Source organism: Apium graveolens, chromosome 4 (assembly GCF_009905375.1).
Source record: "Apium graveolens cultivar Ventura chromosome 4, ASM990537v1, whole genome shotgun sequence".
NCBI classification, from domain to species: Eukaryota; Viridiplantae; Streptophyta; class Magnoliopsida; order Apiales; family Apiaceae; genus Apium; species Apium graveolens.
This window is the reverse complement of record NC_133650.1, coordinates 311,571,971-311,597,823: the sequence shown is the minus strand read 5'-3', so window position 1 is coordinate 311,597,823 and position 25,853 is coordinate 311,571,971. Positions and strand designations below refer to the sequence as shown.

At 38.4% G+C, this 25,853-nt stretch overlaps 2 protein-coding genes across 2 annotated transcripts; one reads left to right on the top strand and one right to left on the bottom strand.

Annotated features, from left to right (window-relative positions):
* Positions 1–15,783: 15,783 nt before the first annotated feature.
* On the bottom strand, positions 15,784–22,108 carry LOC141721760 (lysophospholipid acyltransferase 1-like). The gene is made up of 8 exons (XM_074524838.1): positions 21,753–22,108; positions 18,668–18,723; positions 18,010–18,230; positions 17,509–17,917; positions 17,268–17,353; positions 16,585–16,648; positions 16,375–16,493; positions 15,784–16,265 (listed from the first exon to the last, which is right to left on the bottom strand). The coding sequence occupies exons 1-8, from the start codon at positions 22,055–22,057 to the stop codon at positions 16,125–16,127; spliced, it is 1,401 nt and encodes a 466-aa protein (XP_074380939.1). The 5' UTR covers positions 22,058–22,108; the 3' UTR covers positions 15,784–16,124.
* A 2,335-nt stretch (positions 22,109–24,443) lies between these two features.
* Positions 24,444–25,767, top strand: LOC141717335 (uncharacterized). The gene is made up of 4 exons (XM_074519418.1): positions 24,444–24,627; positions 24,792–24,922; positions 25,006–25,072; positions 25,675–25,767. The coding sequence occupies exons 1-4, from the start codon at positions 24,523–24,525 to the stop codon at positions 25,765–25,767; spliced, it is 396 nt and encodes a 131-aa protein (XP_074375519.1). The 5' UTR covers positions 24,444–24,522.
* The last annotated feature ends 86 nt before the right edge of the window (positions 25,768–25,853 follow it).

Genomic DNA, 25,853 nt, shown 5'->3' with positions numbered 1-25,853 from the left:
AGGATCCGGGTATATGGGTTTTGTTATAAGTTTTTTGTTGCTATGGATCCGGATCTGGGTATTTGCCATCAAGATCCGGGTCCATGGTGGTTTGCTTTTGTGGATTGTAGTTAACATGATCCGGATCGTTGATGTATTTCCGGGTTGGACTTGCATTGGTGGTCCGGATCATTAGGTTATGCTAATACTAACGTAACACACTTGATCCGGACCTCTTAGTGAAACAATTAAAATATATAGGGACAAGGCTAACTGACCTTCATTTTAATAGGTATATGGTCCGGATCAAGGAGCGGGCTAGGAAAGTCTATAACTGCTACCCAAACTTTTCTGGAGAGGAGAGTGACCCGGATTCGTCTGGTATAGAACAGATCCGGGTAGAGATGGTTAAGAAAGTTCCTGCTTCCGCCGAGATAATCTCAAAGTCCAGGTATAAGAGAATGCCTGGGGGCTCAGTTCCCTTCACGCCCGAGGGGTATTGGATAGATGTTAAGTATCACTTTGTTGAAAAGCCGACCGAAATCGAAAACGAGGTCTATTATAGCCGGGTTAGATATGATAGACAGCCCGACGGTCACCCCGGGGTATATAACCAGGAAGCTCTTGAGAGGATGTTCTCTGCTTTCCCTATAAGCCGGGATCACTACCAGTTGAAGGACTCGTTTTCTGAGGCTGATCCGGGTGAGATGAATGAGGCGGTCCGGGCTGCTTTCCAGTTGACTCCAGATATTGAGTGGAGATGGCCAGAACCCCATGAGAGGATCTATCATCGGCCAGAAGATGGTTTTGTCCCGGTCTGGATGAAACATCTCAGATCCGGGTGGAGCCCCCGGTGCCATACGTTTATCAAGCATCTCTGTAAGCACGTGTACAGGATTTCCCCGATGCAAATCACCCCGAATGGGATAAAGTCGATGACATGGTTCATCGCTTGCTGTAACAAGTCCGGGTTCTTGCCCACCTTGAAGCTCAGATTTTTTATCTCTCCAAATTGAGTCAGAAACCTTTTTATGAGGTCAGGTTCCGAGCCTCGGAGTGTGGTTACGGCCCGGGTAGAGCCAAGCCAATAATGCACCAGTCTTCTTTGAAGTATTGGAATGGTGAGATAATCCTTCTGAAGGGATATGACTTGGCATATCTCCCTTACTTTACTACTGAAGGGGTTCAAACCAAGTTTAACCCGGCTGTGCTCGAAGGCCGGGCTATCACCCAGATTAGATGTTTCTGTGATTCTCTCGAGTTTCAGCCGACTCGGGACACATTCATGAACCATAAGCTTCTATTCAATCTTGGCTGTAAGTTTTCCTTTAATTGTAAATAAAATGCTTGCCCTTGATCCGGATCTCTTTCACTTAACTTGATAATCCGGGTCAAGGTCCGGTTTGCGTTTAACCTGTTTTTATATGTTCTTTTTTCTTTTGACTTTGATCCGGATCTCTTTCTTCCAGCTTGATGATCCGGATCAACGTATAGTTTGCTTGTAGAAAATAGTTTGTTGTCTCTGATCCGGATCTCTTTCATCCGTCTTGATGATCCGGATCATGCTCCAGTTTGGTTTTTAACATTTTTGGCTAAATTTGTCGCCCCTGATCCGGAATTTAACCTTGGGTTTTTTCTTTTGTTCCAACAGGTCTTCCTCATTTCAACCGGGATTTTCTGAGAATCATGTCTTCTTCCGCATATGCTGCTGCTTTCAACACTCTCGGGCTGGCCTTTAAGACAAGCAAGGGTGCCCCTGGTCCCGGGTCTGGCTCCGCAGATATTGAGGGAGGGGTCGAGTCCTCCGTCCCTCAGAACATCCCGGATCCGGGCCATGAGTCTGAGCCCGAGGTACAGGAGATTCCGGGCGGTGATGGCCCTCCGAATAAGAAAAGAAAGTCTGTTCCGAACAAGCCACCCCGGGGCAAAACCGTGGTTTCCAACCGGATTATATGTGATTCGGAAGGCCGAGGGGCCGATGGAGAGGCCGTGAAGATAGGAACCAAAACTCTAATCGACCTAGCCGGGTTCATGTCCAGTATTCCCTCCGAGGAAGATTGGGAGGAGGTTGAGGGTTATAATATGACTGCTGCCTTGAAAAGGGTCACAGGTCAATGGGGGCAGGTAACTTCTGAATTTTGAATCCCGTAGTTCCGGATTATGCCCCCCAATCCACTTTTTACTTATAATCTCTTTTTTTTTATTTCTCAGCTCGGGAGTGCGATATCTATCTGCTCCGATGTTGCCTTCACTGAGCTCAAGGAGGCTAACAACCGGACTAAAGCTGAGAAGATGCTTTCTGATTCCCTAAGGGGTGAGCTGGAGGAGGCCCGGGAGGGGTTCCGGGTTGTGGAGGCCGGGTTGAACGAGAAATTGAAGAATTCGGAGACCCGGGCCGAGGGGCTGGCCCAGAAAGTTGAGAGGCTCAAGGCCGAGCTTGCTGCTAAAGAGAATCTGAACAAGGAGGCCATCATTGCTGAGTTCAAGGCCAACGATGTTTATGACTTCGAGGTTGCTCAGGCCGGGGTTCCCGAGGTGCGCAAGTCCTGGGTGGTTGCCGAGCGTCATATCAAAACTGACCCATTTGCTTCCTGGGAGAGCTTTATCCAGGAGTTCCTTGCTGCAAACGCTGCAGTTGAGCAGGGTCAAGGAGAACCGGAACCCTATGATGGTCCGAGCCCCAGCTTCCTCTAGATCCGGACCAGCTTTGCAAAGCTTCTCGGGCCCCGCCCATGTAATTTCATTTCTAGGATTTCTTGATTTCATACTTTGATTTGAACTATATGTAATATTTGGATTTGTTCCGGATCGATGGCGATCCGGATCCTGCTTTGAACCTTTCTTCCGTCGTAGAAAATATTTGCTTTTCTTTCATCTGTTGTTTTTATTTTTATGAGCAATCTGGATCCTGGCTCTATTGCGAAAATGATCCTGATTCAGGTTGTGGCAATGCCCCCGATCCGGATGGGCTTTATATCCGGATTGTTCCGGGTATGAAGTTGTATCCGGATTTGCTGTTGAAATTGTTTTCGATCCGGGTATGATACCCGCCTGGGTTAAATTATTATTTTTTGCTTTATGTACTTGGGGAAATACAAGTGCATAATGGTTGTTTGCAACCTGGATTTGAATGCTAATCCGGGTTGTTTTTTGCTTTTTAATTTGCTTTCAATCCGGGTATATGAACCACCCGGGTTGATATTTGTTTTTTTTGCTTTATGTACTTGGAAATTTTAAGTACATAATGGTTGTTTGTAACCCAGATTTGAATGCTAATCCGGGTTGTTTTTTGAATTTAAATTTGCTTTCAATTCGGGTATGTCTAACCCGGATTGGTGATTGCTCCATCTACTTAGAATTTTTCTAAGCAAATAGTGGTTGCTTTCGTTTTTTGCTTCTAACCCGGGTGTTGATTTAAAAGTAATAACTTTCTGAGAAAGGAAAATTCATTTCATTGATTTGCATATTTTTTTTTTCATACAAAATATCGGATCATAGATTGGTTGCTTGCCATAGGCTACAAGTTCTGGTTGCTTTTGGTTGCTTTTCTACTGGTAAAACTTTCTGAGCCTGAGTCCGTGCCATGTATTTGGTACTTCAGAGTTATCCATGTTCATGAGCTTGTATGTTCCTGGCCTTAGAACTTCCTTGACTTTGTATGGGCCTTCCCACTTTGGCATTAGTTTTCCAGTGTTTGTGGGGTCTGAAGCTTCCGTGTCTCGAAGGACCAGGTCTCCAACTTGAAAGTTTTTGACCCGGGACTTCTTGCTGAAGTGCTCTCTTGTTTTCTGCTTATATTTTTCCATTCTTGCCACTGCATGGTCTCGAACTTCATCAATTAGCTCAATATTCGTTCTGAGCCCCTCCTCGTTTGCTATTTCATCAAAGTTGATTGCTCGATGGGAGGGGGATCCTACTTCAATTGGTAGCATGGCTTCAGTTCCATAAGCCAGCTTGAAGGGGGTTTCTCCTGTGCTTGTTCTGGGGCTTGTTCTGTATGCCCAGAGTACATTAGGCAATTCTTCTGGCCATTTGGTTTTGCTTTCCCTGAGTCTCTTCTCTATCCCCCTGAGAAGTATTCGGTTTATTACTTCAACTTGCCCATTTCCTTGAGGGTAGGCTACTGACGACTTCTTGTGCCGGATGCCCCTTTCTTGAAGGTAGGATTCGAATTCTGAACCAACGAACTGTGGACCATTACCTGAGACTAGTACCCTCGGGATCCCAAACCTCATCAATATGTTGTCCATAAACTTGATGCAGTCTTGTTGGTTTATTGTCCTCATTGCCTTTGCTTTTACCCATTTTGTCATATAGTCAATTGAGACTAGTAAGTACTTGAGGTCTCCTCTGGCTCTGGGAAAGGGTCCCATGATATCAATTCCCCATACAGCAAATGGGATTGGTGACAAGACTGAGGAGGGTAGGACTGGGCTCATCCGTGTCACATTGCTGAAGTGTTGGCATTCCTTGCATTTTTTCACAAAGTCTATTGAATCCTGGTGGATAGTAGGCCAGTAGTACCCCTGCCTTATGATTTTGTGAGCTAGTGCTTTTGCAGACATGTGGTCCCCGCAGATTCCTTCGTGAACTTCTATGAGGCAGTATTGTGCCTCTCCTGGGCCTATGCACTTGAGGATTGGGGAGGAAAAGGTCCGGCGGTAGAGTATTCCCTCTTCCATGAAGAATTTCGAAGCTTTTGCCTTTAACCTTTGAGCCTTCCCTTTATCCTCCGGGAGCTCTCCCTTCTTCAAGTAGTTAATGAATGGAGTCATCCAATTCGGACTGTTTTCTATCTCCATGACTTCCTCAGACTCTGTGCTTGGTTTCTGCAATTCTTCGAAGTAGACGGAGCAATCCAGGTCTGATGAATTTTGAACAAGTTTGGACAATGCATCAGCTTCTGAGAATCTCTGCTGATTTGGATGACTTGGACTGTTGGTATAGAGGCTAGGTAGCTTTGGACCAGAGCCTGGTAATTGGCTAGAACTGGATCATTGGCTATGTACTCGCCATTTGTTTGCTTTACGACGATCTGGAAGTCGCTGTAGATTTTGAGATTCTGGATCCTGAGTGTTGTTGCTAGCTTCAATCCTGCAATCAAGGCCTCGTACTCTGCCTGGTTGTTTGTTGCTGAGAATGCAAAGGAGATTGCTGTTTGAATTGTGAATCCTTCCGGGCTCTTTAGGATGAGCCCGGCTCCCGATCTTTCATTTGTTGAAGAACCATCAACTTTGAGAGCCCAGGCTTCTGTTTCTTGATCTGTGTTTCTCTCAGGGTCAATGCTCATGGGCGCGGGCTCTTCTTCTGGGAAATTGCATTCTATGATGAAATCAGCTAGAGCCTGGGCTTTGATTGCTGTTCTAGGAATGAAACTTAGATTGAACTGACTTAACTCAACTGCCCAATTTACCAATCTCCCTGAGACATCTGGCTTGTGTATTATCTTTCTTAATGGTTGATTTGTTACAACCCGTATTTCTCTTCCCTGGAAGTAGTGTCTTAGTTTTCTGGATGCTGTGACTAAGGCAAAAGCAAACTTTTCTAGACTCGGGTACCGGGTCTCTGCATCTTTTAGCACTTGGCTCACATAATAAACTGGTTGATGTTTGCCGTTCTCTTCCCTGATCAAGGCTGCTCCAACTGCCAGGGCCCCTGCTGACAGGTAAAGGGATAGGGGTTCCCCGGGTTGAGCTTTCGTTAAAACAGGGGGTTGAGAAAGGTACTTTTTGATTTCTTCAAATGCGCTTTGGCATTCCTGGCTCCAATTGACTTCTCTCTTGTTGGTTGCTCCTTTTAACAGGTAAAAGAAGGGTAGGCATCTCTCAGCTAGCTTGGAGATGAATCTTCTGAGTGCAGCTAGTGATCCTGCTAGCTTCTGCACATCTTTTTGTGTTCTAGGAGCCTTCATCTCTTGGATTGCCTTTATCTTTTCTGGGTTGGCTTCAATTCCTCGGTTGCTTATCATGAATCTAAGGAATTTTCCTGCCCCTACTCCAAATGTGCATTTTTCTGGATTGAGCCTGAGTGAGTATTTTCTCAAGTTGTCGAAGCATTCTCTCAGATCTCCTATGTGCCCGGGGAAGCTTGTGGATTTTGCAATCATATCGTCCACGTAGGATTCCAGGTTCCTTTCAATCTGGTCCTTGAAGATTTTATTCATTGCCCTTTGATATGTTGTTCCCGCATTAGTCAATCCGAACGGCAGCATTACATAGGCATAGACCGCCCTGTGGGTGATGAAGGCTGTCTTTAGAATGTCACTGGGATTCATTTTGATCTGGTTGTACCCCGAGTAGGCGTCCATGAAACTTAGCATCACGTGCCCAGAGGTTGCATCGATCAATTGATCAATATTTGGCAGAGGGTAGGGGTCTTTGGGGCATGCACTGTTCAAGTCTGTGTAATCGATGCACATTCTCCATCTTCCGTTTGCTTTTTTCACCATCACTACATTTGCCAGCCATTCCGGGTACTTGACTTCGCATATTATTCCGGCTTTCAGTAGTTTCTCAATTTCTTCATCGATTGCTTTCTGCCTTTCCGGGGCAAAATTTCTTTTTTTTTGCTTGACTGGCTTCCTCTCTGGGTTGACGTCCAAGCTATGCATCGCTATGGATTCATCTAAACCGGGCATGTCTCTTGGTGTCCAAGCAAATATGTCAGAGTACCCTTGGAGTAGCGAAACCAGGTCTTTTCTAAAATTAGCCTCGAGCCCGGATCCTATCTTTATCTTTTTGGAAGGATCGCTTGTATTGATCAGAATTGTTTTTGTTTCAACGGCGGCCTCTATCTTGGATTGATCCGTATTTGATACCATCTTCTGGATCCGAGCCTCTGCGTTCTTTTTCATATAAATCTGAGCCTGGGCTGTTATCTCTTTATTGTTTATTTCTCCAATTTTTTCTGGGTTGGTTGCTTGCACAGTAGGGTTGGTTTGGGCAAGGCCTAGGCTCAATTCAATCCCTTCTGTGACTTGGTTGCTTTTTTGCTCTTCTGAGCTTGGTTTGGTTGCTTTCGAATTTGAGAGGGACTCTATGACCTGAACTTCTTTCCTCGCATCGTCCCTTGAGTGGGGGCGATGTTTCTTAATACTTTGTTGTTTCCGGAGTACCACGGCCTTTCTCTTGTTGCCTTGGTGGGTTTCAGCCATTACCAGAGCCTGGCTGTAACATCTTTCAGCTACTTCATAGTCTCCCTTGATTTCTCCTACCCCGGTCGGAGTTGGGAATTTGATTTTCAAATGTGATATGGAGGTGATTGTTTGGATCCTGGTCAAGGCCGAGCGCCCGATTATGCCGTTGTAGGATGAAGGAGTATTGATCACGTAGAACTTTATCACATGGGTAACTTGGTTTGAGCACGATCCGAATACGACTGGTAAGTATAAAGTTCCCTGGATCGGGACCAAGTTGTTCCCGAACCCATACAGAGGGTCCTCTTGGCATTCATTTGAGCGTACGCTCCCAAGCTTCATCCTTTCCACGGTATGCTTGAAGAGTATGTTTACTGAGGATCCATTATCGATCAACATCCTTCTTACTTCGTTGTCAAAGATATCAAGTGTTACGACCAAGGCTTCGTTGTGATTTGGGTTGACTCCTTCATAATCCTTGTTGCTGAATGAGATGATCATCTCCGGGTAGGATTGAATGGAGAATACCTCATCTCCTGAGCCCGGGCTCCTAGGGGGAGAGTGTGAACCTCCCAGGACCACGTTTCCCACATTCTTGCCTTTTCTTTGCCTTTCCTCTCTCTGATTTTTCTCCCTTGAGATATATTGATTTAGGTTGCCTTTCTTGACTTGATCTTCAATGAAGTATTTTAAAGAGAGACAATTTTCAGTCTTGTGTCCATGGGTTTCATGATAGTCGCACTGCCTGTTGTAAGGCCTGCTCTCTGGCGGAGTCTGCATTGGCTTTGGAGGATAGTAGAATGGCTTTCCCTTGATCTCCTTTAGTATCTCTTCTCGGGTTCTGTTTAGTTGTGTCCACTCTGGCTCTTGCTTGGGCTCCCTTTGCTGCTTAGGGAGACCGGGATCACTTTTGGACTCTGTTTTAGGACCCAATCTTTGGAAAATTGGGGTGTTTTGTACCACATTTGTTTGCTGGGTTTGGTTGCTTTGTTTGAACTTTTTCTCCTGATGGTAACCCCCTTTCGGTCGGTCATCAGAAGATTTGTTCCTGTTCCCTCCATTCCGAGTCATTCTCATCGCATGGAGAACATCTGTTTCTTTTATGAACCGGGCTGCCATGGAATAAGCCGCGGCCAGGCTTTGGGGCTCTTTGTTTATCAACTCCACAATATACCTCTCATTGTGTTCTGGATCCAGGTTTCTTCAAAATATGCTTAGAGCCTCCCTTTCATCGAGATTCGAGACTTTGTTGATGGCTTCCTGGAACCTCCGCATATAGGCTGAGAGTGCTTCGTTATCATATTGGCGGATTGTCTCCAGGTGGCACATGTGCATTTCATGTGTTTTATTGGCTCTGAATCTTCTAAGGAAGGCTCCTCTGAATTCTTTCCAGGAGTGGATGCTTCTTGATGGGATTCTGCTGAACCATCTTTGAGCCCCCCCTTTGAGGGTCGAGGCGAAGAATCTGGATTTCGTCAAGTCATTGTAATAGTATATCTGAGCTATCTGTTCAAAGTAGTTGAGGTGCTCTTCCGGATCCCCCAGTCCGTCGAAAGAGTCAAAGTTGTAATGTTTGAGATTTTCTGTCGAAGGATGGCTTCTAGGGAGTGACTGAAGGGCGTGAGGGTCTCCCCAACTTCCACCCCGGATTCTTTCTCCATTTTTCTCTGGAGCTCGTAAATCATGTCCTTGAGATCTTTCTGACCCTCATCTTCGTCATCAGAAATAAGTTCGGGGGTAGGGTCCCTCCGAGTTCTTTTGCCTCTTGCTTTAGCTAGGAGCCTCTCCTCCTCCAGTTGCATTCTTTTCTGAATTTTTTGCTCCAGCTTTTCCTCTTCTTCCTTTCTTATCTTTTCTCTGATTTCTTCTAGCTTTTTCTTTCTGGTTGCCTCTGTCTCCTTTTTGCTAGGCTCCTTCTGATTCTTCTTTGCCTTGGCCCCAATTCGGTCGAAGACAGATCTCCTGGATTGCTGAGAGTCCCCGGACTCTTCTTGCTCATCATCTTGCTCAAATTCCATCTGAGCCCGGGCTTGTTCATCTCTGTAGAGCCTGATTGCTTCAGCAAGTTCGTGGCTTGTTAAGTTAGCCATATGCTCCTCTGCAACTGGAACATTGGTGTACTTGTACTGATTGAGCTCTATGACATTTCTGGCATCCCTTACCGGGGTATGCTGTGTCAGTGGTTGCTCCTGGAAGATCTCTCTGTCTCCAGGTTCTTGGGCTTAAGAGGGTTCTTGATCCTGAATGTGGGTACTGGCGGAGGGCCTACCAGCTGTACTTTTTCCTGCTCTTGCCATTACCACAATTGTGCAAACAACTGACCAAGATTTGAGGCTACAAATGTGGATCTGGGGTTGCTTTTTTGAAGATTACAAAAAAATTTCCAGAATAACAGCAAGCAAACTTTTCTGGGTTTTGCTAAGAATGATACTAAACAAGAACAGCAGGCTCTTTAACACAAAAGAAAATATGCAAGCTAAAACAGTTCTGGGTTTTAAAATCACCAAGACTATCAAACCCCAGGCTTCAAGATTACAAAAATTATCAAACCCTAAACAACTAAAACTTAACAAACAAGGGCGGGCTCACACAATCGAGGGCCAAATTTATCGGCCGAATATCGAAAATCGACCAGATTCCGATCTAACAAGCCAGAATTGGTGGAGTAAACATTTTTCCTTCATATCGGTCAAATCCGACTGAAATCAATCAAAATCCGGTTGAAATCAGACATAACAAAAGAGGGAGATACGAAAGTACGGAGAAAATTATGTGAATACGAGAGAGATGGGGGAGATGGAGAGGGGGGATAGACGGCAGATTCAAGGTGGGTATGGTGCCAGGTGGTGTGGTGTGGTGGAGGTGGTGTGGTGTGGTGGGGGAGGTTTAACTTTTTAGATAGAAATTAATAACAATACAAACTTTTTTTTCTTTATCTATAAAATTGTCGCGTTCAAGATATTATCATTTTCATTTCGTTGATTTTGTATTAACAATTTTTATTTATTTAATATCTTCACACTTACATATATATATAATATTTATAATAAATAATAAGTATATATGTTGGCAGATTAATAATAATGGTGTAATTTATAAATATTATAAAATTAATATAAATACATCTGATTTATTTCCGATTTATCATTCCGATAAATTTCCGATTGTTGATAAATTGTAAATCGCCACCTCAACTGATGTAGTCTTATTAGCAATTTCTGTAACACTGTCTAATTCAGATCACATGAATTAAAATCCGTCCAAAATATCAAGAGAGAATGTGAAAGCATTTAAGTAAAATAAGTACCCCTTACAGGAAACGAGATTCAATAAAATAGATAAACTCTATGAGCGGTCCTTAAACAAAGTCCTAATAACATATTAAACCCTAGGGTCATTATTTCTTTAGAGTTGCCTTTTTCTTTTTTTCCTTCTCTGCCTTTTTCTTGGCCTCCATTGACGTCTTTTCATTACCTACCTTTTTTATCACCTCTAACCGGGCCTTCTCAACGGCCTCTTCCTTGGCTCGCTTGTCAGCTTCAAGATGTTTGTCCCTTTCACCATTAGCCTCCATTTCGACATCATGCTTCTGTTCATCCTCCTTGACTTTTCTGTCCGCTTCGGTCTTGGTCTTTTTCTCCACTTTAACTCGTGCATTAGCCACATTAGCACTTAACCTTTCATCATTAGCCCTATGAGCTTCCTCCAATTGCTTAGCGGCCTCTTTTTTTTCCTTCTTTAGACGAGCTATCCTCATTTTCCTAAAACTGCCCACACCATGGATGCTTAATCCATCATATTACCACGACCTAAAAAATTCAAACAATCATTATACCCCATCTCATGGAATTCTCCAGTTGTCTCCTCCACTTTGTTCACAAATGCTTGAATCTGCACGTATTTGGCCACACGGTCGTTATAGGTTATGTCAGCCTCTTTCTCCTCTTTCTCCACTTTCTCCAAAGTCTATGTGATCTTCTTTACTCGAGACTGACTTTTCTCCAGCTCTCTCTTCTTCAGCCTATCCACCTCTGTCTTTAAACTAGCAGCGGTTGCTTGTTAGGTCTGATAAGACTCTTCCAAACTAGCCATTGACTCTTCCAAACTAGCCATTTTTTTTCCTACGACTGCAGCCTTTTCCTTATTTACTATAGCCAACTCTTTAATCAAAGTTCTTTTCTTTCCCCTAGCTGTCCTCATCAAATCTAGGGCCTCATCCTTAGCAGATTTTTCCTGAGAATTTCCTTTCCTCCACCAACTGAGATTCTTTCAACTCAACTCTTTTTACACATTCAAGAATCGAGTTTCAAACTAGAAAGATGCCATATACAAAAACAAATTGTAAAGAACTTTTATGAGAATACAAAAAATGATCATTATAAAACTTATTCTTATACTTACCGCTCCGAAAGCCTCCTTCGCTTTCTCTACAGCTTTATCGTCTGAAGACTTTTCCAGTATTCTTTTGTTAGGTGAAAATTTGAAAATGTTCAATGCTTCCGCTGGGGTGTTAGATCCTTAAGTAGTCCCCAACCAACCTTTTCCCTTTGGAAAGCGTACCAAAATGTATTTATCTGTTTCCTCCGTAGGAACTGAACTTCCAAATCTCACACTTAAAAGCACATTATCAATGTCATCATCTATTGAAGTAGCTTGGATGTTCTCTTGAGGGACATACACTTCAACATTAATATCATCACCTGCCAACTTCTTGTGCTTAGGCCCAGAGCCTCTCAACTTTCCTTCAAAGTACTCAATTCCGTACCTTCTGTTGGTCTTTTCCTCTTATGAGATTCCCCACTTGTCTCTTTCAATGTTATAGAAACCTTGATGCTCCCTGATTGCTCTGTACCAGCCGCCGTAGCACTTTCTTCCCCATTTTTACTCTTAGGATCTTTCAAAGCTTTCTTCTATTACAGCCACAAAATTCTTGCCTTATCCATAGCACGATGATGAGCTAGATTCTAAAATAGAACTGTCCAGCAACAAAAAAACGATATTAGTTACCAGTAAAGCATAAAAGAGTTTTTTCCAATAAATACAGAATTCATTAATAAGTTATCTTAAAGGTTTTTCTTCATACGATTATGATTATACTACAAGAAATTTGATTTCCTGAAATAACCGGCATTCCACAATCCTTTAAAATTCCCTTCGAAAAACTTGTTGGCCATCCCTTTCTCGCTTTCTTCTAATTTCTCCACCCTACGGACGGCCCCTATAATCCCATCAGGATTACGCTATTCTGGAAAATACCCCAAATCTCCCCCGCGAAACATTAGAAATTCTTCGTACCACCCTTTATTTGAGGAAGAAACTTCTATTAGGCAACCCCTTAAAACCTTGCCCTCTTTTCAGTAAATTTCATATAACATGTCATAACCAAGCTTCATATCCACAAATAATGTATGTATGAATCGATGAAGGGCAAACGCAACCCCACCCTAAAATGCTCTAACAAAAACCCAGAGATCTTATTTTCGATGATATACTTTTCCCCCTTCAGGAATTTAGAAGGCATGCCTTATTGATATATTCCAAATCCTCCAACCCCTCAGTTAAAACATTGTCAGGGATTTTAGCCGAACCCCTTCTGTAATAACATGTTTCTCCATAGATTTTGAAATAATCCTCTCTTTTAGCATCTGGAAGAGTCGTAACAAAATTTTTATGTACAATCTAGCCAACCTGAAGCCGTCCCTACGCAACTCTTGGGGACACCTTCAAACTCTTACTTGATGAAACTCTTTCTTGCTTCCCCTTTCTCATCGTTATTTCCACAGTTTCCCCTATTTCTCCCTTCCCTAGAGGTGTTGTCTTCAAATCCTTTTTAATTGAATGACCTTCAATCTCAAAAAGATCTTTCCCCTATCATATATGACCCACAAACATTACTTTCCAAGACCTTAAAGAAAATGCAGGAATAACCCTCTTCTATATCGTCTCCTCTTTCCCTTGACTCTCGGGTTATCACTATAACTCCGTTCTGTGCTAACTTCTTCCACTCCCATTGAAGAAGACAAATACTTAGTATCTGAATCCGTAACGCTCTCCTCACTCCTAACCATCAATTTTCTCTGAATCCTACAACCAAGTTAAAGAAATGAGGCATTATGAAAATCATATCTCAATGTCCTCAATTTCACATAACAATAACACACTCTCAAAATCTTAATGAAGAAATCCCTCCAAATTAATATTTATACTTTTCCATTTCCCATCAAATCCTAATTTACTATATTCAAGATCATACACCTTTGCCCAACTATGCCTACCCTCTCGAACTCTAAAATGATTCATCTTCTCACCCATCACCTTTTTCTTCTCTTCTCCTTATTTAAACCCAAAATCCTTCGGTTCTCCAAACGTATTACTCTAACAATGTATATTAATTGCGAAAATAATAGTTTGAAATTTCTCATGCATTCTAAACTATATTTTTAAAATTGAAAAGATTAAGAGCGTTAAGAACATACCTTTTGACATATAGGTGATGCAAAGAGCTTCTCCTTCTTTGAAGAATGTCGGCACCAATTACTTAGTGAGTTCAATTTCTTATATAACTGAGAAATTTTCGCTTATCCCTTTCCTACAAAGTTCTACAGACTGTGTAATAAAAAGAAGTGAAAATATAATTAAGGTGTGTTTATATACTCAAATCACGACTTCCTATCATTACTATAAAAATCTATGGATTTAAAAAATAAATCCATAGATTTTTATAAACTATGGATTTAAAAAATAAACTGTTAGTGGGGCCTAGATTTACACCTTTTTTATTCTCATTTCTCTCTCCCACATCACAAACACTTGTTCACTTAAACACCCCATTCCCCCTTTTTTATTATATTTCCATTATTTTATAATTTATTTTGTTAATGTCTATTCATATTTCCTTCTTCTCAACCTTTCTTCTTTAATATTTTTTCCAAGTTATTCAATATGTTTAATCCTTTTCGTACGTCTTTCTTTATAATCGTTTTTCTTATTTGACCTCGTAGAAAAATACCCTCAATGGACACATCACAACTTTTCAATTTGTTTCGCTTCAAAACTAGCATAAATCCCGTGCGATGCACGGATTCCTATTAATATTTTAAATTTTTATTTATCCAGTTATATTATATTTTTAAAATATTTATATAAATATATTGATTATAAATTTATAATAAAAATAATATAATAACATGTGATCGTAATTTAGTAGAATAAATATTCTATTTGTAGTAGTTTAACAATTTAGTAGTTTAACAGATATATAACACTATTATTTATATCTTTTAATAATATGATAAGTTTTATTCGTAGTTTAGTAGGATAAATCTACTATATTTAGTAGTAATTTAATAATTTAGTAGTTTATTAGATATATAACACTATTTATCTATTTTTGTAATAATTAAAATTAGGAAATGATCGTTGAACCAAACCGTTAAACCAAATTATTTCTATTCCGGTTATTATAATATAGTATAGATTTCGATAACAAGCTTGCTAAAGAATCCTTATTTATCAAAGCTGCAAATGATGATCTTATAATTCTCTACGGCCGCTGGACTTATGGCCTTCGGCCCTTCTTCCTATGAAAATTTTCCCTACGGCAAAGGTTCCTAGAGTCTCTCATTCAAATCCATCTCCGCATATCCTGTCTATCACCTGCTCATCACCTTCTTCGCCATAGTCATCTTCGAAAATCTGAAAATCACGGCACATATCCCTACGTCCCATCCTCATCATCTAGTCTAGATGTAGTCTTCATACGCGTGTCAACACTGCCCTAAAACATGAAAGATAACTCATCCATGAATAGATATAAAACCTACACAAAAGAAAAAAGAGAAAAGGGACGAAAAAATCAAAACAGAAAAAGAACAAGAATGAATTTTCTCAAGGGTTTATCTAGGTACACACATACTAAACACTAAAACTTATAAAGTTTGAAATATTTTGATTGGTGTATTTGTTGTAAATGACCGGGTCCATTATTATTAAAAAGTGTCGGCCAATCAAGATAAATTAAAATTATAGAAGTTTGTGATTAGTGTGTGCCCGTGAACACATAAAAATTATTTTCTCAAAATGGCTACAATCCGCTATAGTTAATAAAGTGAGATTTTATCGGTCATCATGCATAAATATATTTATTTTCTGGAAAAAGTGCTTATTTCTGAAAATTTTATTTTGATCCATCTTAAATTATTATAATAAGTAGCATCCAGAAACAATTAATGATATAAGTATCTCTTAAAAAATGTAGACTTTTTTCCTTGAAAAATAAGAACTTCTGAGAAGTAAACTTGCACAAACACCTCCAGAGTAAATTTGCTTAAAAAAAATATAACAAACAAAATAAGTTCAGTTCATATTCACATTAATCAGTTGATATACGAACATTTTAAATCTGATGTGCGCAATATCCAGTCGGTTAAATCTCTTACCTTGCAATAAACCAACCCCTGTCATTTGGTCTTGGAATCTGCCCTTTATCTCCCAACTTGCAATCTAATTAACTGACTTTTCTGAAAATTAGTTGCAAAATCGTGATGCAGCCGATGACAACACTAAAGGAGATTTAAGAGTAATATTTAACTTTGATTTTTTTTTTTTTAATTTATAGGCTTGATCTGACCCAATGGACCAGCAAGATCAAGCTACAAGACACAACAAGCTCACTAAACAACATCGTCTAATAAGTCCTCTACTAAAGACATTTGGCGCAACAAGCCATTGAAGGAAGTTCTTGTTCAACGGCTCAAACAATAATACATTTTTAGGTAAAATCACATTATTTCATATAAAAAGGCTTGTGCACCATGCATATGCAGAAAGAGTGAGCTAAAACATGGTACAAGTAAACAGCTTCCATCATCGTTAGATTAGCAAGAGGACGAAGCAACGTGTCATTTCATCCTCGTTACGGATTAGCAAGACGACAAGGCAATGTGTCACAGGAAGATACATTGCTTTACAGACCCTGAATCACTTTCAATTCTAAAGATGTAAATCTACCTCATTCGTCTTTTCGACCTTTAGTTCTTGATGGCTTTGCAGGTTTAATGATCTTACCAAGAAGAACTAACAGGATTGGAATACCAGTTGCGACAAAGTACACACTTTTGTATGCACTTAGTGTTTCACTTAGAGTTAACACCTATGATCAAGTAAACAAGATCATTAATTCTCTTAATCTTACAATTAGATCAATTCTTACACATCACTCCTCTTATTTATCAAAAAAAAAGAAAGAAAAGTAGACTTACTAAGAAACCTACACAGGCACAGTTCAGAATTAGAAGTGTGTATGCAAAGTTCATGACCAAAAGAATCTTCTTAAGTATAGCCATTTTCGGAGGAACCATTTGCTGCCATCTGTAAATGACTGTTCATGAACATGTGAAGTTAAAATTGAGACTTATACAGAAATGTTCAGTTAATATAACATTGAAGAATCTGAGATGCCAGTTTGTTACCTCTTGAACCAGCTATAAGTAGAGCTGAATGAATGAAGAATATAAAGTACCCAGGATACAAACCCTGTTACACGAACAAACCACTCAACCTAATCAAATTGACGATGCAATAAATTTGCACCAGATATGATGCATATAGACAAACACACATCACACACACACCCAAAAAAAACAGAACTCATGCCTCGTGCGGCTGTAAGGCTCGTGATATTTCTCGTCCCTAATTAAGATAACATGTTATGTTGTCAGACTGTAGCATGACAGAACAACACCTAACAGTGAAATATTATCTTCATTCTGAGAATTAGAAACCAATCAATGACAATGAGAATGATCTTACTACAATGTTGATGGGTATGATTTGATGGCATCACAAGTAGAAGAAATTAGAACCTTCAGTTACGAATGCATTGATCCTCTTCCCTATTCTTTTCTTTTTCTGCTTCTGTTTATTGTTTCTTCTCACTAATTTCCCCTTTTTAGTCATTAATTTTTAAAACATGTTAACCAGGCACTACGACAGAAATTACTTTTGGCAGTTCAAATAATATAGGCAAGACTTAGCAATAACAACAATAATATATGCAAGCCTCAGACTAATAATGAAATTAGTATCGAGTAGAATACAAATGGTAGATACACATCGTAAGAGAAGAGACAGAGAACTCTTTCCTAAGACTTACATGCCAAACAGCAGTGACAGTTTGTGTAGCCAGCAAGTGGAATAAACCTGGTTTCTTTCCTTTTTGGAGGAGTCTCTCATAGACATCTTGAGGAAAAAAAGAAGCATTTTAATATTGCATTTATTTTAACAGTTAATTACCGCATGTAATGACTTTAGTCTGTTTGGTGTAGGAGTACTAGTTAGGAGGATGGAACCAAAATCTGTTGCAATTGAGGATATGTAGATTAAAAGAAGCTTACAGTGTCGCAGCCAGGTGCTGACTTGTATGTTCCATGTAAGTGGCACCTCAACTGCACTCTTTGCCAACTCAACACCCAAGATATCAACATTTTTTGCCCGGTCCCATCGTGGTTTTGGTGGCGAAGATTCTGTCCATCCACTAAAACCGAGACCAGAAATTATAATTGAAGCTTCAGATATTGACCATATGAAATAATATTTGCAACGTGCAGTTAAGCCAGACATGTACTGGAAACCCACTCGTTTCATAAAACCCCATTCTTGATATACAGGGTCGGTAAAAAGAGACAGTGGGAATTTGGAAACGAGGTACATGTACAATCCCATGCATAAAACAGCTTGGAAAAGAGCTTTAAGTGTTGGCCAATATGGAGATGGTGATTTTTCCTTGCCTGAAGGTGTCCAGATCTGCTTAAAGATAGACAAATAAATCAATGAAATCTGTAATTACAATTGATATGCTGAAATGTTAAGACCAGATTAACTGACGGCTGACTTACCCCTCTTCTTTCAGTCCATTCAAGATAATCCTTTATTTCAAAAACTGGACCGGCAAAGTGACTGCCACAACAGAGGCAGTACCCAACATATTCAACAATTGAGGGTAACTTAAGCAATCTGTTTTTCTTTTGTGCCTCACGCATATTTTCTTCCTTTACCAATCCATCATTGAAATTAATAGCACAAGAAATTACTTTCAACGTGAGCACCATCAAGGCTCCTATATGTAGTCGGAAGGCACAAAATTAAATATATATTATTAAGGATTTATCAAATGTCAACACATAAATGAAGGTTAAAGGAAGTAGCAGTAGCAGTATCTCGTCTTCTCTAGTTTCTTGGTATTTTCATTATTTAGTGCTGTCTTCAGATAGTAAATACAGGTTACACTGTATATAACAACCCTAGTGCATTCTTGGTTTTGGTCCTTTCGGACCTGGCTTCATCGCCAACTACATTTGCTTGACCTAAATTCCTCACTCAACTGATTCTCGAAGAAGATTAAATAAAGAGGGGAATTACAGTAAATATGAACACAGATTTAAGTTTCAGGTAGCCATATAAATAAGTGTGATATTTCCCTTTCAAATAAACTTTAGTGATTAAATTCCCATATTATATACACCACAATGATATAGAGAGGACTTGTATGCTTACCGGTGGCATCAATACCCCCTTCCTTCCACGCGTCCCCACTCATGTAGTATACATGGCTACACATGTATACCGATAGTCAAGAAAATGAACACTTTTCATAAAATTTCATATTTTTAAAGGCTGTTGTCATCATCTACAGAAAATTATAAGTTGACATTCAACAGAAATAGGAACAATCCTAAAAAAGACCTTGTCAAATGCTGTGAAGAGCATATACAGAAAAGAATTGCTACATTATTGATAGTTATCTAGTAGAAAGGAAGAAGTAGATAATGCCAGCTGCTTAGATACACCAACACTAAAAATTTGAAACATATATGCTTATAGTAAATCGGATAGGTAATCTGTATTTGAAGCAGAATGATAAACTTAATGTCTCACCATAGTCTATAATCTCATATAATCCGCAAAACAAATATTGCATAAAATCCTTAATTTGAAACATAAGTATGAGGTTAATTAACTGTTTATAAGTAGTCTTTAGTTATTTACATAATAAAGCTTTATTATTTGCCAATTTCTAAGCCTTCCATGCCTTTGATTGTTTGTTCTATCAAGTATTAATGAGTTGCCTATGCAAACATGGTCCAATATCTCCTACTGATTTAACAAATTAAAAAAAGGTATCTACTTGCACTTAAAAGTTATCTGCAGTGCTAGAAAATTAATTAGTTATTCACTACTACTTGTTGGCGTTAAACCCAATAGATAGTATGGGCTTGGTGATAGAAAACATAATTAGATTGGTTAATAATTGTATGGATAGACAATTATTATCATAATTGAGTTGGGTAATAATTGTATGTGTTGACAATTATTATTATAATGGGAATGGGTAATAATTGTATGGGTAGACAATTATTATTGTAATCAGATTAGGTATGTCTTGTTGGCTAAGTTTGTGATGGCTATATATACATAGTCATGTTATTATTTTGATGTATGCTTGAGTATTGTTTGACTTAAGTATCGCTTGAGTGAATACTGTTTGGTGAGATTGATTGTATTATTGATAATTGTTTTGATTAATACAAGTTGGGACGTGGATTTTTCCGCGTCATATATATTGAGTGTGTGTTTTGCATTGTTTAATTGGTTCTATACTTGTGTGTATTCCCCCTAACAATTGGTACCAGAGCCAAGGTTCATGATGGAGAAGGTTGGGGGATTTGAGATTGAATTGTTTAATGGAAGAAACAATTTTACCTTGTGGCAAAGCACGGTAAAAGATCTGTTAATTCAACGAGTGTTATATGCGACTCTCGGAGTGAAGAAGCCTACTGAAGTTGATGATACAAAGTGGGGAGATATGAAGTTACGTGCGGCATCAACGATCCGGTTGGCCCTTGCACCAGAAATCAAGTATGATGTTCTTGAAGAGGACAATCCCAAGAATTTGTGGGAGAAGTTAACGAAGACTTACCACTCAAAGTCTTTGGCCAACAAGCTGTTTCTCAAGAAAGATTTGTTCGGGCTCAAGATGGAAAAAGACGGAGATTTAAGAGATCATCTGAATCGTTTTAATGGCTTAATCAACCAGCTGAACAATTTGGATGAAAAATTGAAGGATGAGGACAAAGCTGTTCTACTACTATAGTATCTCTACCGAAGAAGTATAATACTGTGATGACTTCTTTATTGGTTGGGAAAACGAAGTTAGATTTGGATGAGACTATTGTTGTTCTTCTGCAGGTCGAAAGATTGATGAAACAAGAATCGAGTGACACATCTGATGGAAGTGCATTCGTGGTACGTGCGCGTGACACGGAAAAGAAGTATGTTAAGAAACATAACCCTAATATCAGGTGTTTTTATTGTGAGGAATTGGGTTATATACAATTTATGTGTCCAAAGGCAAGAGAAGACTTGAGAGAGTTGAAAAAAAATCGAGGGGGTAGTGTTTCGCTTGTAGAAGCTGATAAAGATGTTCTTTTGGTTCAAGAAGAGAAGGGATCAAAAGAAGAATGGGTGCTTGACTCGGGATGTTCTCATCACATATGTGGTAGGAGGGAGTGGTTCTCGTCCTATAAAAAGTGTGAGGGAAAGATGGTAACTTTACCGAACGGTAAAACGGTAAAAGTTGCTGGCATTGGTGAGGTAACAATGAAACGTCACAACGGTCGTGTTCAGAAATTAACTCAAGTAAGATACATACCGGAGTTAAATCGAAATCTAATTTCGTTGGGTAAATTAGTTGATTTGGGATATACTGTTATGATGAAGAACAGTATGTTGAAAGTCACTAAAGGAGATTTAGAGATACTCAAAGGTCGAAATGATAAGAGAAATCTTTTTGTACTAGGAGGGGTTATTGTTCGAGGGGAGGTATTGGCGGATCGACGTCGATGGCTTGATGGTGACCGTTAATTCGGTTGTGCATGAAATCATATTGGGTTGAAGGGGAGGATTGTTGGGGTTAAACCCAATAGGTAGTATGGGCTTGGTGATAGAATACATAATTGGATTGGGTAATAATTATATGGGTAGACAATTATTATCATAATTGAGTTGGGTAATAATTGTATGTGTTGACAATTATTATTATAATGCAAATGGGTAATAATTGTATGGGTAGACAATTATTATTGTAATCAGATTAGGTATGTCTTGTTGGCTAAGTTTGTGATGGCTATATATTCATAGTCATGTTATTTTTTTGATGTATGTTTGAGTATTGTTTGACTTAAGTATCGCTTGAATGAATACCGTTTGGTGAGATTGATTGTATTATTGATAATTGTTTTGATTAATAATACAAGTTGGGACGTGGATTTTTCCGCGTCATATATTGAGTGTGTGTTTTGCATTGTTTATTTGGTTTGTGTATTCCCCTAGCACTACTTACTATTGCTAACAAAAAATAGACTTAGTCTTGTTCGTGTCCATTTAATTTTTGCACATGCTGATCACTTTTATGTTTACAATTTACGATGATTAAATCCGGTAGACTTAGCTTTTAACCTACAAATTTTGGTAAAAACACATCCTAAATTCCTAAACGATCTACTATTCCGGGTTGCATATATATCAAAATATTTAAATTTCTGTAAAAAAGTTACACACACAAACGCAAATAGTTACGTACCACGCGATGAGGTAGCCCAAAGCAAAGACGAAAGTGATGAGTCCACATTGGCGGCGAAAGAAAAGCATAGAAGCGTAACCAATGAACATGGGCACCACAAAATGAATATTTGAAGAAAACCCAAATGATAAATAAGATAAAAGTATGCCTGAAGTGGCCGCATAGAGGTGTTTCACCGGAGGGCCACCAGGGATAAGTTGACGGACATAACTAACCGGAATTGTAGCTATAAAACAGAGGAGGAACCTGAGCACTGGGACCGATACGCCGATCGCCGAAGCCATCGAGGCTAGTTCAAATTCCATTTGATAGGAGAAAAACTTCTTGTTACAACAAGTTCAACATGGAACTACTACTCAAAATGATATTTTAGTTTTAGATATATAAACGTGGAGACTTGTTGAAACTTTGTTTAAACTACTCGCGTGCTAGTTATAGAAATCGGTGGATTTTGACCCTTTTTTTAAAAATTATTAATAAATTGGTTAAAAATATTATTTCATGATTTGATTTTTGATAAATTATTTATAATAATCCAATTTTATAAAAATAATCTGATAAATTAAAAATTAAAACCATGCTCTTGACATAAAAAATATAATACAATCCACGTAAATTTAGTTGTCAAAAATTCTGTTGCATTGTGTTGCACTTGCAACCGTAAAATTTGGTTAGAGCACAGCATTATGCTTCAGGGTACATTATTTTTTATTAGAAGCGGATTTAGAAAATTAAGGCAGGCATTGTGTAATCCGGGAGACACCCTCTAATTTTTATTTTTTTTATGAGATATTTTTTTATTTTTTCAGACATTTTTAGTGGTGAAAAAATATAAAAAAAATATATGTGCTCCCCCTACTCCATCCTCCCATCCCCTGTTTGTTATCCCTAACATCAAGACAATAGCATACGATTTTTGAAATTAAAATTAGAGTAATGTAAATTGCGTACAAAATGGTTGGTTTTCATTTTTTTCAACGTCTAACTTACCTAAGCAAACTAGTATGATCTGATAGAAACTTCAACTATGGCGTGCTATTTTTTAAATTTTAAGTATATCCGATCCAAAATCGAAATTGAGTGAATTAATGGGAACAAATGCTCTTCTACCATTCCATAATAATAATTTATCTTCCGCCATTAAACAGAAAAAATGAAAAAAGAGTACAAATACTATTTCGAATGGCCCGTGAAGAAGAAAGTGGCATGTTCCTGAACACACGAAAAGTCTGTCGGGCCGGATTTTATTCAGATTTTAAAAAATTTGGTTTTTCTAGAAATGGATTCGATCAAATTTTTTTAAAAATGTGTTGGACCGGGCCGAACTTCCTAAAAAATATAAGGCCGGTTTTAGGTTCGCGGGCCGGGTCAGATTGGACCGAGCCCGGCTTTATTCGGTGTTTTTATTTATATATTAAAATATTATTTTATATTTCATAACTCGAATTATTAGTAGTTTAAAAATCGCAGAAAATAATATATTGATATATCAGAGAGAGTAGTTTAGACACCGGAATAAATAATTATTTTTTAATATAATATGAATATAATTATATACAATAATTTATATTGTCCAAAATTTGGTATATTCAGCTAGTTATTAGTATCAAACACAAGTTTGTAAATTGTTTATTCCTCGGTATGCATTCTAAACTGCCTAATTCATACCGTTTGTATAGTCACATATTATATAATATAAAATTATAAATTTAAATAGGACATCATTTGCAATTTATAATATAAAATTCGGTTATAATTACAACTAATTTAATTACTATCTTTAAATACCTTTTAATTTGATAAAAAAATATAAAAATTAACGAAATAAATCGGCAAATAATCATATACACTTTAATTGCTTCTAATATTATAATATAATTTTTTAAAAATTATAAAAGTATTGTATATTTTCAAATTTTATATAAAAATTGGGGTTTTAGTCGGGTTTTTTCAAAATACCCGGGTTTTTATACGGGCCGAACCGGCCTTTTATTTGGGTTTTTTAATTCAGATTTTTATCCGGGTTTTGTTAAATTCGGGTTTTTATCCGTATTTTTCAGGTTTTGGACCGAGTGAGAGTTTTAGAAAAAAATGAGGCCTATCTAAGACCCGCGGCCGGGCCGGACTTTTTATGGAACAGACTTTTCGGGCTTTTTATCGGATCTGATCAGATCGGATTCCGGGTTTCTAATTTTTTGAAAATCTCTATTCATGTATCACTTTTAATAATAATTATTTCACTTTGATGATGAATATTTCATATATAAAAAGTTAGGAGTATAAATCTTATATTAGTGTAAAAAATTATTCTATTATTATCCTTTAAAATAATTTGCAAAACATGATTTGTAATCAAATATTTAATTAATGCAATTATTTTACTACGAAAAACTTGCAGCTGTTTCCAAATTCTGGTTTTTTGCAAAATATTTTAAAAAATAAAAATTATTTCATTGAATTTATTATTTTCTTGATATATTAGCTATTTATTTTACTTGTTTTAACCCATATTTGTCACACACAAAAAAAAAACCACAGAACTAATTTGAAATCAGCTAAATCCCTTATAATTTTATTAAAAAGAAATAATTTGAAATCATCGGGTACAAAATTACGGGTCGGATTCAGGGTAAACCCGTTTTGTTGTTGCTACTGTACTTGTTTACGTATGAATTAGGGTTTAACAAATGCGTGTATTCCGATTCTTTACTTAACCTCCTTTTATAAATTTGGGCGAATAAAAAAGAAGCTCAATTAAACCCTAATCACAATGAAGAAACCCGAATTCGACAAACCCACTTCAACTAAAATCAAGTTTGACTCCGACAGCGATGAAGATGATGAAAAAAGCCAATCTTTATCCTCTTCTGAAGATGTCATTTTTTTTTAATTTCTTTACATATATCTATATGTATATGCCTTAATGTACCATAATTATGTATATATATGCTTTAAAGTTTGAATCTTGATTGCCCATTTATGTATATGCATTGATATAGCTAAAGTTGTGATTTTTATTATGAATTGTGAGGTGCGTAGGAAGATGATATAAAGCGGGAACTTGCTGATGTTACATTTGAGGATTTACAGAAAGCGCGGTGTGACGGGTCACATACAGTTTATCAGAAGCCTAATTCGCAGAAAAGTACTAGTCGGGCTAATAAGAATAGGTTGGTTTTGGGAATGTGGTTTTTGTTTGTTGGTTTGGAGATTTCGATGTAATGTGTTGATAGTTTGTGGTGATTTTTTGAAGGCCGATGGAAGTTACTAGCAAAAAACCGGTTGGGAGGTTTAGAGAAGTTATTCAAGTTCCTAAGAAGGTTAGTCGGATGGTGTTTAGTATTGTAATGTTAAGTAACGTTCTTGAAGGTTGATTATCTGCTTGTTTGGAATGAGTGTGTGTCTGTGTGTTATATTATGCTAATTGGTCTGGAAAATGTTATTCTTTCATTTGGTTTATGGACGGTACTGACTAGGAATGCTTATTACATGTTTGCAAAAGTATGTGTTCTTATGCACACAACTTTATATGGCTTCTTTAGGATGGATTGTGGAACTAGGAATGGCCAAATTAGTTTCTCTTAGTTGGTCATGGTATTTCAACTGGCTTAATGGGAACAGGGATGAGGTTACGTATTAGAACTTCATTTCCATATCCATCAACCGGGTTGAAATTTCCTGATAAAAACGGCCTCTGAGTTCTTGTCTTATGCATCAAGAACCTGTTTTGTTAAATCTAGGCAAGTCCATTCACCGCTATTTTAATTATTGGGAAAGACTGTTTATTGGTCTCTTAGAGTAAATTTGTTACAACAGAATTTGAAGTGCAATTCTGATTACTGTTAAACTTTTATGGAACAGGAAGTAGATATTTGAGGTTTGTCAATTTGTTTATTTTAACCAATGTGTTTGGTGTGAATAGGTGGCGCGTGATCCCCGCTTCGAGACATTATGCGGCGAGCTAGATGTGGGGGTGAGGCACCAAGACCCCCCCCCCCGCTTCTGTTTCGCCTAAGTCCCCCCTCCGTCTACATATTGGCTAATTAGTTTAAGAGTGTACTTTTTTGTCCTTCGACAACTCTTTTTTCCTCTCACTATCTT

Bases quoted from the DNA above. Each gene is read 5' to 3' on its own strand.
- LOC141721760 (XM_074524838.1), bottom strand. From the start codon at position 22,057: ATGGAATTTGAACTAGCCTCGATGGCTTCGGCGATCGGCGTATCGGTC. The intron at 17,354-17,508 runs GTAAGCTTCTTT...TTTTTCCTCAAG, and splicing joins CAGCACCTGGCTGCGACACT to ATGTCTATGAGAGACTCCTC. The intron at 16,649-17,267 runs GTAAGTCTTAGG...TTCGTGTAACAG, and splicing joins CTGTCACTGCTGTTTGGCAT to GGTTTGTATCCTGGGTACTT.
- LOC141717335 (XM_074519418.1), top strand. From the start codon at position 24,523: ATGAAGAAACCCGAATTCGACAAACCCACTTCAACTAAAATCAAGTTT. The intron at 24,628-24,791 runs GTCATTTTTTTT...TGAGGTGCGTAG, and splicing joins CTTTATCCTCTTCTGAAGAT to GAAGATGATATAAAGCGGGA. The intron at 25,073-25,674 runs GTTAGTCGGATG...TGGTGTGAATAG, and splicing joins TTATTCAAGTTCCTAAGAAG to GTGGCGCGTGATCCCCGCTT.